Source organism: Hyla sarda, chromosome 3, assembly GCF_029499605.1.
Source record: "Hyla sarda isolate aHylSar1 chromosome 3, aHylSar1.hap1, whole genome shotgun sequence".
Classification (NCBI taxonomy): domain Eukaryota; kingdom Metazoa; phylum Chordata; class Amphibia; order Anura; family Hylidae; genus Hyla; species Hyla sarda.
The window spans coordinates 228,325,668-228,340,506 of record NC_079191.1 but is presented as its reverse complement, the minus strand read 5'-3'; the positions used below and the strand labels follow the sequence as shown (position 1 = coordinate 228,340,506).

Below are 14,839 nucleotides of genomic sequence, written 5' to 3'. Positions count from 1 at the left end.
TATTTCCGACATACACCATTGGACAACATTTCTATGTTCTCTGCATGTATAGGGATAGTCTTGTCAATCAAGCTGAGCCAGATGGGAAGGAGCTGGCAAGACCACCTCCCAGACCTTTCACTTGATTCCATAGCACGGGTTTAAACTAAACCGCCACAGTGTTTAAGAGTAAAAAACTGTTGATATTAACAAGCGAGACAGCGTAAATGCTGTAGAACCTTACTGACAACATTTTTTTACTTCTTATTAACTAAAAGTTCAGGGCAGGGCATTAGTTTGTTAGTTGAATAATTTATAGCCAATAGCCTTAGGCTTCTGAAGAAGCTTTATGGAGTTAAACATGTCAGGGGGGCTATGTGTGTTTGCATTTTAAACCAAGGATGACCAAATTTAGTGTCGCTGTACTGCAGACAGTGACTCACCATATTTAGACAGTGATTGCTTGTTGAATACAGTGCACTCCAGTCTCTTTAATAAGGCTACAATGTACCTATTAGAAGCTAGATACGAAGGACTGGTGCTAACTAATCTATTGAATCTGGTGTTCCCTTTACATAGGTTAAAGGTTAGGGAAATGAAAAAAGTGTTTTGTGGGCCACTTTTGGGCCTTTGTATTAGTAAATTTATATCTACCCTATTCCCTAACTGGGATACTTTTGTGTGGTACCTTTGGTGAGGACTAGAGATCAGCGAACTTTTGAAAAATTCGATACGGACGATTCGCCGAATTTACAGAAAAAATTTGGTTTGGCCCAAATTTATTTGCGGCAAATCTGTATTAAAAACTGCCATTTCTGGCTTACAGAGAGCCCCAATAGGGGTGTAGAACACTTTGCTTTGTTCTAACACGAATAGGGAGTGTGCCGTGTTAGTGAAATAATACTGTTATTCAGTATGACATGCAGATTACAGGTATCACTATTAGAATCACTGCTGCAGAGCATCTGGTGTGGCAATTTTTTGATTACCCATTCTGGTGAGCATCGAGCTGACGGTCCGCCATGAGGCGAGATACCACCTGTTCCAGTCCCTGCCTCTAAGCGCACCCCCATACTCTGAGTGTCCACTTGAAAATGGAGGGACTGCAGTACCAGCAACCTGGACAGAAGCACATTCAGCTTCTGTGCCATTGGATAAGTGGGCGCATAAAGCTAGAAGTGGCTGCAGTGAAAAAGCTCATATTTGTATCTTAAAATCGAGCTGGCGCTCCTCAGCCAGGCGAGATACCACCTGTTCCAGACCCTGCCTCTCAGCGTCCCCTGACTGTGAAAGAGCGAATGTTTCATTTAATCAGTTATGGTTCATTGTTATCGCTCCAAGCTGTTTCATTGGATTCTTGGGATAATTCCACTGGTAATATGATGGCGACAACCATAGGGCCTCAGTCTTGAAAAGACTGAGTAGACCACATAGTGGCTGAATGGCACAGCCTGGAGTTGGCAGAAGCATGAGGAGACCATATAGTGACTGAATGGCATAGCCTGGACTTGGCAGCAGATGAGGAGACCATATAGTGATGGAATGGCACAGCCTGGAGTTGGCGACAGCATGAGTAGAACATATAGTGGCTGAATGGCACAGCCTGGAGTTGGCGGCAGCATGAGTAGAACATATAGTGGTTGAATGGCACAGCCTGGAGTTGGCAGAAGCATGAGGAGACCATATAGTGACTGAATGGCATAGCCTGGACTTGGCGGCAGATGAGGAGACCATATAGTGATGGAATGGCACAGCCTGGAGTTGGCGACAGCATGAGTAGAACATATAGTGGCTGAATGGCACAGCCTGGAGTTGGCGGCAGCATGAGTAGAACATATAGTGGTTGAATGGCACAGCCTGGAGTTGGCGGTATGAGGAGACCATATAGTGGCTGAATGGCACAGCCTGGAGTTGGGAGAAGCATGAGGAGACCATATAGTGGCTGAATGGCATAGCCTGGAGGTGACAGCAGCAACATCAGGAGTCCCGAAAGTGACCTGGTGACAGAGTGGTGCGGTGGGGGGTAATTCCAGTACCCCGTGACGAAGGTGCGTGAAAAAAGGTCTGATGCGGAGGAATGTTTGTGACTGGGGAGCAGCACCTTAAATCTGTTTGGCACTATCCATATTTGTGAAGTCTTGGTGTGGCACCATGGTCAATCTATTCTCATGAATCAGGCATTGGTGGGTGAAATTCCTGGCTGATCCATGCCTGATTCATCTTCACAAAGGTCAGTCTCTCCACATTTTTTTGTGGACAGATAAGTTCTCCTTGGGGTGACTATGGCTCCCGCTGCACTAAACACCCGCTCTGATGGCACACTACTGGCCGGGCGGGACAGCTTTTCCATGGTGTGTTGGCATGGTCATGCCAAGGTATGCCACCACCTGCTGGTTCAGGTCCTGCTCCAGGTTTACAGGCTGATAAGTTGCTTCACTATGCATGTGAAGAAAGCTACTCATCAGCGACTGTAGACTCAAGCTGCTGCTGATGGAGCTTGTACTGCTCCTGCCACCCCTCCCCAGCAGCAATGGCAATGGAAGGTGAGCGCAGAGGGCCCCTCGAGTCAGACCTGCGAGAGGATGGACGATGGCGCCATTAGGCATTGGCCAACTGACTACGTAGGATGTCTCTGTAGTAGGTCAGTTTGTCCTCCCTCCCAGTGGGTGTAAAAAAGGCCCCCATTTTGTGCTGGTAGCAAGGGTCCAATAAAGGGGAGAGCCAGCAGTCATCCCGCTGCCAAATGGCGAAAATTCGGCTGTCACTACGCAAGAAAGTGAGCATGCATCATTCCATTTGTGCTTATGACTCGGAGGGACTTCCTGCCTCCATCTCTACTGCATACTGCCACAGTGTGTCTGGCTCCTCTGTCTCGCATTCCTCATAACCCCCTAGCTCCTCTGGCTGCTCCTGCTCCTCCTCTCCTGTCAGATGACTAGAAAAACCACCCATTTGGCAAAACCTAAACTGTGCCCCTCCTCCTCCACCTTCTCCACTTCAGCCCCCACAGGGCTCATGTGGCCGTGAGATGTAGGCGCCACGTCTCCATTGCCCTGACCAGCCATAGTTTCCAACATGTGTTGTAAGAAATGAAGCAGTGGAATGACGGCGTTCATCCTGTAATCCTGGTGACTTACTAATAATGTGGCTTCCTCAAAGGGCCTGAGCTGCCACTGGTTAACATTGAAGTTACACAGGGGAGTACCCCCTGTTAATTGCTTGGATCAGCAAGAAATCTGGGATTGCTTTTCTCTGTTAATATAGTCGGTACAACATATGGAGGGTGGAATTCCAAAGTGTGGCAAAGTCGCAAATCAGACTGTAGGTGTATACCGTTCTGACACTGCAGCTCAGGGAGGGTGTGCTTTGTGGTTTACGAGTGGCTGAAGTGTGTGTAAAGTTTCCGTCCCATTGTTAGGGTGTCTTGCAAATGGGGGGGATCACTTCAGGAACTGCTTGACAACCTGATTGAACATGTGTGCCATGCAGGGCGCATGGTTCAGCCCTCCCTGTCGCAGCACAGACAAGATGTTCTTCCCGTTGTCAGTCACTATGGTTCCCATTTCCAGTTTTCATGGAGTAAGCCATGCTCCGATTTCTTTATGAATGACTTAGCAGTTCCTCCCCTGTGTGACTCCGTTCGCCAAGGCAAACCATGTGAAGAACAGTGTGACAACGCCATGCCCTTCACACATGGTATGCTGAAGGGGCTCTGAGACTTGTCTGGGCAGTGGAGGCTGAGGACACGGTGGAGGATGAGGAGGCGGAGTCGCACACTGTCACAGGACCAACGGCCTGAGAGCGTGGAGGAGGAAGCAGCATGACCTGTCCAAGTTGGTGTTGTGGCTGTGCAGGAACCACATTCACCCAGTGAGCCGTAAAGGACATGTATTGTCCCTGATTATAGTTACAGCTCCACACGTTGGCACTGCTGTGCACTTTGGTACACACCGACAGGCTCAAGGACTGGCCAATCTTCTCTTCCACAAAATTGTGCAGGGCTAGTACTACCTTCTTCGCAAAGAAATGACAGCTTGGCACTCTCCACCTCAGTACGGCTCAAGCCATCAGTTCTCTGAAAGGTGCAGAGTCCACCATTTGAAATGGGAGGGAACGGAGCACATTAAGCTTCTGCGCCATTGGAGGAGTGGGCACGTACTGTTTGTCTCTTGGAGCTGATTTTCCCACCAACAGTCCACACTAATTGACTGCTACTGCCGCCATCTTCAGGAACCCCTGTTCCACTACCTCCTGGGAAGGTAGTCTCCCCAGGGCACGTTTTGGCTCCAGAATTTCCACTTCTGCCACCATGCTGACTGCCAACCATGCTACCACCTTGCTGGCTCAGCTGTTGCTTGATGAGCAACTTGCAAAACTCTTCTCCTGATGATGATGAAGCCCCTTCTGCACCCGACTCCCAATTGCGATCGGCTTCATCATCATCAATAAGTGTCTGCACTTCACTGTTGTCCTCCTCAGGTTCCTCAACAGTGTCTGCTTCAGGACCCTGAATGCTGGCAACACCACCTCCCACGTCACTCTCCTTATCACTACTTGCCCACCTATCAGAGGAAGCGGCGGATGTCTTCTCCACTTCTTGGCTGGGCAGTAGCTGCTGACTGTCCTCTATTAGATTGTCCTCAGTGAATAGTGGAGTTGAACCCACAGCATAAGATTCTGTAGGGGAGGGAACAGAATAGGACAGAGGCAATGGAAGGACAGGGACTGCTCCCGGGCAATGCCAACTGAGGTTTGTGTCTGGGGAACCCGCCGACTGTTGACTGTGGCTATCAGATGTCAGATGTTGTGATGAAGTGGAGGACCGTGTTAACCAATCGATGACGGCAGATGGGTTGCTTGTCGAGACACAACCGCTAGCTGATACCGGTAGCTCAGGCCTCTCTCTTCGACTCCTGCTACCACTCGCCCCTAGTCTGCTGCGACCTCTGCCTGATGAATTTAGGCCTCTGCTACTCCTCTGTGAACTTCCTGGCACTTCTCTGCCTGACATACTTAGTGCGTATATGAGAGGAGTACAATACGCTTCACTATGCACAACAGTGCTGCAGCACACAGTCGCTGTGTACTAAACCCAAAATTGCACTCTCTCACAGACTATTGGGAATGGACTGCTGGGTATGTATTATACCGTCTACTGACTAGTTTAACCAGCAAACCATTTGTTGTGGAACAAAGAGGGCAGAAAAAATGCGCTACAGTACGCTTAAAAAGGCGTATTGGAGTAAAACACCAGCCATTAATTACTTTTGCCTGGACTTTCATAGTATCTAGGCCCTTGATAGATTAACAGGCACAAAATAGTATACTACTTAGATGTAGGTATGTGGTATACACTTATGAGGGCAGAAAAATGTGCTACAGTACGCTTAAAAAAACATATTTTTGCACAACACCAACAATACACAACAGTGCTGCTGCACACAGTCACTGTGTACTAAACCCAAAATTGCACTCTGTCAAAGACTATTAGGAATGAACTGCTGGGTATTAGATCATTTGTTGAGGAACAAAGACACAGAATTGCGCTGAAAAATTATTCCAGCCTCCTCTGCTAAGGTTTATAAAGCTGAAGCAGCGTGTTCAAATGTATCAGGCAACACACAGCTCTCTGCCCCTCTCTGTAATATAATGCTGTACAAAGTGACTGTGAGGTTAATGACTGCAGTAAAAATTATTTTCAGTGAAAAAAGCACTGCTCTCCCTCCATCAGAACACTGATGTGACTAGGGGATGAAACGCTGCTGGAAAAAGCATTTCTGTGTAACACACATACACACACAGGCTGTCCGTCCTATCTCTCTGCAGTGTAATGAATGAAGGGACAAGCCGGAATATGGCTGCCGATTATATAGAAATATATATGAAGAAATATAAAATCCCATCCCTTCCCCAATATCGCGCCACACCCCTACCCCTTAATTCCCTGGTTGAACTTGATGGACATATGTCTTTTTTCGACCGTACTAACTATGTAATAGGGGTGACTGGCTGCTGATGCTGCATGTGATTCAGTTCCATCCTGCCTACCCGCCTTGCCAAAGTTCCTTGCACCATGTCCTCACATGTGGATCCGCCATTTTAGATGCCCTGGAGCCTGGACCGCACTAAATGGAGGTTAATGGAGCGATTTGCGTGATTGAATCACAGCGATCGTTGCGAATCGAATTTTCCATGAAATTCGGAACGAATTTGCATTCGTGAGCTTTGATTCGCTCATCTCTAGTGAGGACCAGAATCCTCATGAATTTCAAAGTACTTAAAGTAAATATCTGCCGGAATGTTTTATCTATCTATTGTGCCCGGGGCTGCACAATGGATGGATATCGATGTGGCTATATCGGTCTTCTGGGCTCAGTCCTCTTCTGCTTCTTGGAGCCTGACGCATCACATTGCGATCAGCTTATCGCCAGCCGCAGTGATGTTCCGCTTTGGCCGGTGATACGCTGAACACAGTGTCATGCAAGGAGCCTGGGCCCCGCCCTCTCTCTACTGCCTGGGCCCGTTATATGAGAATGCACTCAATGTATCACTGGCTGAGATGGGACATCGCTGTGGCTGTCAAAAAAGATGATCGCTGTGTGACACCTCGGGCTCAAAATGCGGACGAGGACAGAGCCCAGAAGACCGTTATCGCCACAGAAGGTGAGTTACAGTTTAATTTTTTTGCAATCCAGGCACAATTGATGGATAAACATTCCAGCAGATATCTCATTTTGCATGAAGGGTTGGCTTAACCCCCTTAATGACCACGGATGTCCGCCATCAGTACAGATCATGGCATCTATGGCAATGCGCATCTTAAAATAGATGATCGGATTGCCCACTGCGCTGCCACGTCGATCCGATCATCTGTAATTTGCGGACGGAGGTCCCCTCATTTGCCTCCGTCCGTCTCCCGGCATCTCCTGCTCTGGTCTGAGATCGAGCAGACCAGGGGAGGAGATAGCCGATAATACTGATCAGTGATATGTCCTATGCATAGCACTGAACAGTATTAGCAATCAAATAATTGCTATAGATAGTCCCCTATGGGTACATAAAAAGTGTATAAAAAAAGTTGAAAATTTTTAAAATAATAAGTAAAAAAAAAGTGAAAAATCCCATCCCCCCAATAAAAATGAAAATTGTCAGTTTTTTCCATTTTACCCCCAAAAAGCGTAAACATTTTTTTATAAACATATTTTGTATCGCCGCGTGCGTAAATGTCCGAACTATCAAAATATAATGTTAATGATCCCGTGCAGTGAATGGCGTAAACGTAAAAAATAAAAAAGTCCAAAAATGCTGCTTTTTTGTCACATTTTATTCCCCAAAAAATGTATAAAAAATTATATATGCAAATATATATATATATTTTATATATGCAAATGTGGTATTGATAAAAAGTACAGATGACAGCACAAAAAATGAACCCTCATTCCGCCCTATATACGGAAAAATGAAAAAGTTATAGGTGGTCAAAATAGGGCGATTTTAGATTTTGTACAAAAAGTTTTAGATTACAAAAATATAAAAGTATCTAGCCATTGGAACCATTTTAATCGTATTGACCCACAGAATAAAGAAAACACATGTCATTTTTACCATACAGTGTATTGTGTGAAAACGAAACCCTCCAAAATGTGCAAAATTGTGGTTTTCATTAAAATTTCCTCCCTAAAAAAAATGTTTTTGGGGTTCGCCATACATTTTATGGTAAAATGAGAGGTTTCATTACAATGTACAATTGGTCACGCAAAAAACAAGCCCTTATATGGGTCTGTATATGTAAATATAAAAGAGTTATGTATTTTAGAACGAGAGGAGGAAAAATCGAAAACGCAAAAATAACATTGGCCTGGTCCTTAAGCTGAAATGGGCTTGGTCCTTAAGGGGTTAAAGGAGAAATGTGATGAACATCCACATTGTAAAAAAATTTGATAAGGATGTCTGGTCAAAATTTTATTGAGTTTAAGCGTAAAGCAAGAAAGTAAAAACACGGTTGGAACCAGGTCACCTAAGTCTATAAAAGTATGTAAAAACACTATTTTTAAGCCCTCTTTAAGGGTAGGGTCACACGTAACAGATCCGCATCGTATTTTATGCCGCAGGTCCGCCGGTGACCTGACCCATTTTGTGCCTCCAGCTGCGCATGTGCAGTGTACTCAGATATCGCGGCTGCTCTGTGATGTCTGAGTTGACTCAGCAACTCGCAGGCCAAATGTATGGCTGCTCGTAGCGGCAGATTGCGGGGAACTGGGGGGTGGCAACAGCTGAAGGCACAAAATGGGTCGGCTCACCAGCGGATCTGCAGCGTAAAATACGATGCGGATCCGTTAGGCGTGACCCTACCCTAAATAGTGCCCTTCCCTATATTATTTGTGTGTATGTTAATGTTGTCGAGTATGAAGGAAACAGGTCTACATTACTTTTATTATCTAGCAGCACTTAGAATTTTGAAGACTGTTAAATAGAGGCTATCCTCCCAGAGTTATTAAGGTAGCAAGAAATAGAGCGGCCGGCTATTCCCGATCTGATTTGCTGTAAAAGTCTAAATAGAAAAGAAAGGCTCACCTAGAAAATACAGGTAGATTCTCATTCTCATTCAAATACAGTCCAGTGGCATGTAAAATAAGAAAATCTATCATGCAAAATTGTTTGGTGTTACAAAATTATATCAATTTGGCCCCTTTGACCATTCGAAAACCACTTATTACTTTCAAAAAATTTAAAACATTTGCAAAAATGCTAGTCCGAGGACGCCTTAATAAACCTGACAAAAAATCGGATAAAAGAGGTTGATTATGCAGTGCTGTTTCCCCTGGCAACCATAGATGTGGAACCTGTACGTGGTGCAAAAATATTTGAAAGGACAAGTTCATTGTTATTAGAGGTGAACAAATACACTTAAGAGATAGCTTCTATTGTAGAACAGCCTTTGTGGTGTATGGAATTAAATGTACCTGCGGAAGATTTTATATAGGATGTACGATCCGCTCAATGAATACGAGATTTAGGGAGCATGTCTACTCTTTAAAAACTAAAAAGGGGTTCAACTAGATTTATAAATCACATGGCAGAGGTCCACGACAATAATATCAAGTCCCTGGTGTTTTTTTGGTATTGAACAAGTGGGAGAAAGAGAAGGAATAGATAAACGTAAATTGTTACTACAACAGGAAGCTAGATGGATTATTTGTACAAAGGCAGAAGGCAATTTAGGATTGAACGATAGATTGGACCTAAGTGTTTTTGTATAGGAATATATGTATATGCATTTTTTGTTTCTGTATATTACTGTTTTGTCTCTGCAATAATTTTTTTGTATTTTTTGTTTTTAACCCCTTAAGGACCCAGCCAATTTTCACTGTAGGACACGGCCATTTTTTGCACATCTGACCACTGTCATTTTAAACATTAATAACTCTGGGATGCTTTTACCTTTCATTCTGATTCCGAGGTTGTTTTTTCGTGACATATTCTACTTTATGTTAGTGGTAAAATTTTGTCGATACTTGCATCATTTCTTGGTGAAAAATTCCAAAATTTTATGAAAAAATTTAAAATTTTGCATTTTTTTTTACTTTGAAGCAAAGGAAAATTAATATTCCAAATAAATTATATATTGATTCACATATACAATATGTCTACTTTATGTTTCCATCATAAAGTTGACATGTTTTTACTTTTGGAAGACATCAGAGGGCTTCAAAGTATAGCAGCAATTTTCCAATTTTTCTCAAAATTTTCAAAATAAAAAATTTTCAGGGACCAGTTCTGTTTTGAAGTGGATTTGAAGGGCCTTCTTATTAGACATACCCCACAAATGACCCCATTATAAAAACTTCACCCCTCAAAGTATTCAAAATGACATTCAAAAGGTTTGTTAACCCTTTAGGTGTTTCACAGGACTAGCAGCAAATTGATGGAGAAAATTCTAAATCTTCATTTTTCACACTGGCATGTTCTTGTAGACCCAGTTTTTGAATTTTTACAAGGGGTAAAAGGAGAGAAATAAAATTTGTAACCCAATTTCTCTCGAGTAAGGAAATACCTCATATGTGTATGTCAAGTGTTCGGCGGGTTCACTAGAGGGCTCAGAAGGGAAGGAGCGACAGTGGGATTTTGGAGAGTGAGTTTTTCTGAAATGGTTTTTGTGGGGCATGTAGCATTTAGGAAGCCCCTATGGTGCCAGAACAGCAGAAAACCCCACATGGCATACTATTTTGGAAACTACACCCCTCAAGGCACGTAACAAGGGGTCCAGTGAGCCTTAACACCCCACAGGTGTTTGACGACTTTTCGTTAAAGTTGGATGTGTAAATTATTATTTTTTCTCTAAAATGCTAGTTTTCCCCCCAAATTTGACATTTTTACAAGGGATAATAGGACAAAATGCCCCCCAAAATTTGTAACCCCATCTCTTCAGAGTATGGACGTCAAGTGCTCTGCTGGCGCACTACAATGCTCAGAAGAGAAGGAGTCACATTTGGCTTTTAAAAAACAAATTTTGCTAAAATGGTTTTTGGAGGGCATGTCGCATTTACGAAGCCCCTATGGTGCCAGGACAGCAAAAAAAAAAAAAACATATGGCATACTATTTTGGAAACTACACCCCTCAAGGAACGCAACAAGGGGTACAGTGAGCCTTAACACCTCACAGGTGTTTGACGACTTTTTGTTAAAGTTGGATGTGTAAATGAATTTTTTTTTTATTTTTTTTCACTAAAATGCTGGTTTTCCCCCAAATTTTACATTTTACCCCTAAAATTTGTAACCCCATCTCTTCTGAGTATGGAAATACCCAATGTGTGGACGTCAAGTGCTCTGCTGGCACACTACAGTGCTCAGAAGAGGAGATGCGCCATTGAGCTTTTGGAGACAGAATTTGTTTGCAATAGAAGTCGGGGGCCATGTGTGTTTACAAAGCCCTCCGTTGTGCCAGAACAGTGGAACCCCCCCCACATGTGACCCCATTTTGGAAACTACACCCCTCACAGAATTTAATAAGGGGGGCAGTGAGTATTTACACCCCACTGGCGTTTGACAGATCTTTGGAACAGTGTTTGTGCAAATGAAAAATTTCATTTTTCATTTTCACGGACCACTGTTCCAAAAATCTGTCAGACACCTGTGGTGCGTAAATGCTCACTGTACCCCTTATTATATTACATGAGGGGTGTAGTTTCTAAAATGGGGGCACATGTGGGGGGGTCCATTGTTCTGGCTCTATGGGGGCTTTGTAAACACACGTGGCCTTCAATTCCGGACAAATTTTCTCATCAAAATCCCAATGGTGCTCCTTCTCTTCTGAGCATTGTAGTGTGCCAGCAGAGCACTTTGCAACCACATATGGGGTATGTTCTTACTCAGAAGAAATGGGGTTACAAATTTTGGGGGGCTTTTTTCCTATTTTTCCTTGTGAAAATGAAAAATGTTGGGTAACACCAGCGTTTTAGTTAAAAAAATATATATTTTTTTTTTCATTTTTCCATCCAAATTTGAAGAATTTTCATTAAACACCTGTGGGGTGTTAAGGCTCACTATACCCCTTGTTACATTCTGTGACGGATGTATTTTCCAAAATGGGGTCACATGTGGGTATTTCTTTTTTTGCGTTTATGGCAGAACCGCTGTAAAATCAGCCACCCCTGTGCAAATCACCAATTTAGGCTTCAAATGTACATAGTGCGCTCTCTCTTTTGAGCCTTGTTGTGCGCCCGCAGAGTATTTTACGCCCACATCTGGGGTATTTGCGTACTCAAGAGAAATTGAGTTATAAATTTTGGGGGTCTTTTTTTTCTTTTAACACTTGTGAAAATAAAAAGTATGGGGCAACACCAGCATATTAGTGTAAAATTTTTTATTTTTTTACACTAACAAGCTTGTGTAGCCCCCAACTTTTCCTTTTCATAAGGGGTAAAAGGAGAAAAAGACCCCCAAAATTTGTAGTGCAATTTCTCCCGAGTACGGAAATACCCCATATGTGGCCCTAAACTGTTTCCTTGAAATACGACAGGGCTCCGAAGTGAGAGAGCGCCATGCGCATTTGAGGACTAAATTAGGGATTGCATAGGGGTGGACATAGGGGTATTCTATGCCATTGATTCCCAAACAGGGTGCCTCCAGTTGTTGCAAAATTTTCAGCATGCCTGGACAGTCAGTCTCTGTCCGGAAATGCTGGGAGTTCTTGTTTTGCAACAGCTGGAGGCTCCATTTTGCCAGACAATAAGTTTTATTGGGGGGGACAGTGTAAGGGGGTGTATATATTGTGTTTTACCCTTTATTATGTGTTAGTGTAGTGTAGTGTTTTTAGGGTACATTCGCACTGGCGTGTTACGGTGAGTTTCCCGCTAGGAGTTTGCGCTGCGGCGAAAAATTTGCCGCAGCCCAAACTTGAAGCAGGAAACTTACTGTAAACCTGCCCGTCTGAATGTACCCTGTACGTTCACATGGGGGGGCAAACCTCCAGCTGTTTCAAAACTACAACTCCCAGCATGTACTGACAGACCGTGCATGCTGGGAGTTGTACTTTTGCAACAGCTGGAGGCACACTGGTTGGAAAACCTTCAGTTAGGTTCTGTTACCTATCTCAGTATTTTCCAACCAGTGTTCCTCCAGCTGTTGCAAAACTACAACTCCCAGCATGTACTGATCGCCGAAGGGCATGCTGAGATAGCTGGAGGTACACAACTACAACTCCCATCATGCTGAGACAGCTGTTTGCTGTTTGGGCATGCTGGGATTTGCAGTTTTGCAACATCTGGAGGGCCACAGTGATCTCCAAACTGTGGTCCTCCAGCTGTTGCAAAACTACAAATCCCAGCATGCCCAGACAGCAAACAGCTGTTTGGGCATGCTAGAAGTTGTAGTTTTGCTAGATCTGGAGGGCTACAGTTTAGGGACCACTATATAGTGGTCTCTAACTGTAGCCCTCCAGCTGTTGCAAAACTACATATTCCAGCATGCCCAAACAGCTGTCTGGGCATACTGGGAGTTGTAGTTTTGCAACATCTGGAGGGCTACAGTTAGAGACCACTATATAGTGGTCTCAAACTGTACCCTCCAGATGTTGCTAGGCAACTCACCGGCTTCCGTAGGATCCAGCCACACGACATCGCCGCCCGCCGATCTCCGTCGCCCGCTGCCTCCGATGCCCGCCCGGATGGGTAAGTGGACTCCGGCGCCGGTCCCCGTCGTTCCCCCCGCCCCCCCCCACCCCCGATCTGCTATTGGTGGTCACGTCTAGACCACCAATAGCAGGGATAGGAGGGGTGGTACCCCTGCCACCTCACTCCTATTCCTTCAGGGGGATTGTGGGTGTCTTAGACAAATGCGATCCCACTTATATTCCGGGTCACCATATACCTGTAATGGCCCGGAATCGCGCAAATCGCAAGTGTGAATTCACTTGCGATTTGCAGCGATCGCCGACATGGTGGGGTCTGATGACACCCCTGGGCGTTTGCACGGGATGCCTGCTGAATGATTTCAGCAGGCATCCTGGTCCGATCCCCACGCGGCGGGGGCCGGAATTCTCCATGACTTATGCATAGTCATGGGTCCTTAAGTACCAGGGTGTCATGATGTACGCGTACATCAAGGGTCCTTAAGGGGTTAATATGTGTATTTGGTTTTAATTCACATTGTAAATGCCTCACCCCACCTGTGTAAGCTTGAAGGAGTATTTAACCCAGGCCCACAGGTGAGGGGGGATTGGTCTAAGAAAGCGTTACCAGCCCGAAATAGCTATCACTTTGCTTAGCATCCCACGTGTCTGCATCTGCCTTTTGTATGTTTTTCATGGAATAAAGAACAGCATTTTATTTATCTGGTGAGTGCCTCCATCATCCTTACTGCTCATGGTTTTGCATTTCTACGCTATCATGGATTGAGCACCACCATTTATGCACCACCATTTCTCCACAGACTGTATGCCGTTCCCATGTCCGGGAGCTTACTTACACAGCTATACATGCCAGTGCCGGCCGCTGCTGTTTCTACTTGCATCTACTTATATTTTTGTATCTTCATCATTACGGACATTTAAGTAAAAGATTATTATGTATTAACCTGTCATTTCATAATACTGTGTTTGTTTCAGGGAAAGCAAGACAGTAAAGCAATTGCTCCCAAGTTCCCAAAGGCAAAAGATGAGGGTTGGTTTTTAGTCCTCGGAGAGGTGGACAAGAAAGAGCTTGTTGCACTTAAGAGACTGGGATATGTAAGGAACAGAAGCACTGTGTCCATAGCGTTTTATACGCCAGAGAATATTGGCAGGTGAGTGGCAGTGATTATCACAGATAGCATTTCCATAGAGTATAATGGCTGTATTGAAATTACTCTTTATTTCCTTCTGTTTATCAGGTGCATCTACACACTGTATATCATGAGTGACAGCTACCTGGGCATAGACCAACAGTATGACTTATATCTCAACATTATTCCAGCCAGTGTATCAGCCCAAGTAAACACTGAGGTCTCTGCTTCTCTTAGTGACCTTGCCATGAAGTAACCTGACCTTTACAACTCTACCAGGGGAATTTTTTTTTTTTTTTTTTGCAAAAACAGCTGTTAAGTCAATCTGAACTGTGAAGAAATTGCTTGATGTTGCCCTGAGAAGAGTCAAGTTTCCATCTCAACACAACATGCTTGTACAAATAAGTGGGTGCACTGGAAATGCAGAGCCACAATGGCCTTATCTAAAGTTGCCTTTTGTGTAACATCCATTGATGCTTTATTTAATTAAAAAATGTTATGCAACGAAAGCACCCCCTGTGCTACATGGGGATTAAATGATATGACAAGTGATGATTGGGTAGCATTTATTGTGTATAAATTAATATGAATAGCAGTATAT

The 14,839-nt window shown here is 44.2% G+C and overlaps 1 protein-coding gene across 6 annotated transcripts in view; it reads left to right on the top strand.

The window, feature by feature from the left end:
• The window catches only part of ASCC3 (activating signal cointegrator 1 complex subunit 3), a 764,501-nt gene extending 749,964 nt beyond the window's left edge, over positions 1-14,537 (top strand). For all 6 annotated transcript variants that reach the window (XM_056566195.1, XM_056566194.1, XM_056566190.1 and 3 more), the window contains 2 exons: positions 14,084-14,259; positions 14,347-14,537. In XM_056566195.1, coding sequence (XP_056422170.1) covers positions 14,084-14,259; positions 14,347-14,494 — 324 coding nt within the window. In that variant the 3' untranslated portion in view covers positions 14,495-14,537. The remainder of the gene's footprint in view (positions 1-14,083; positions 14,260-14,346) is intronic.
• Positions 14,538-14,839: the final 302 nt, after the last annotated feature.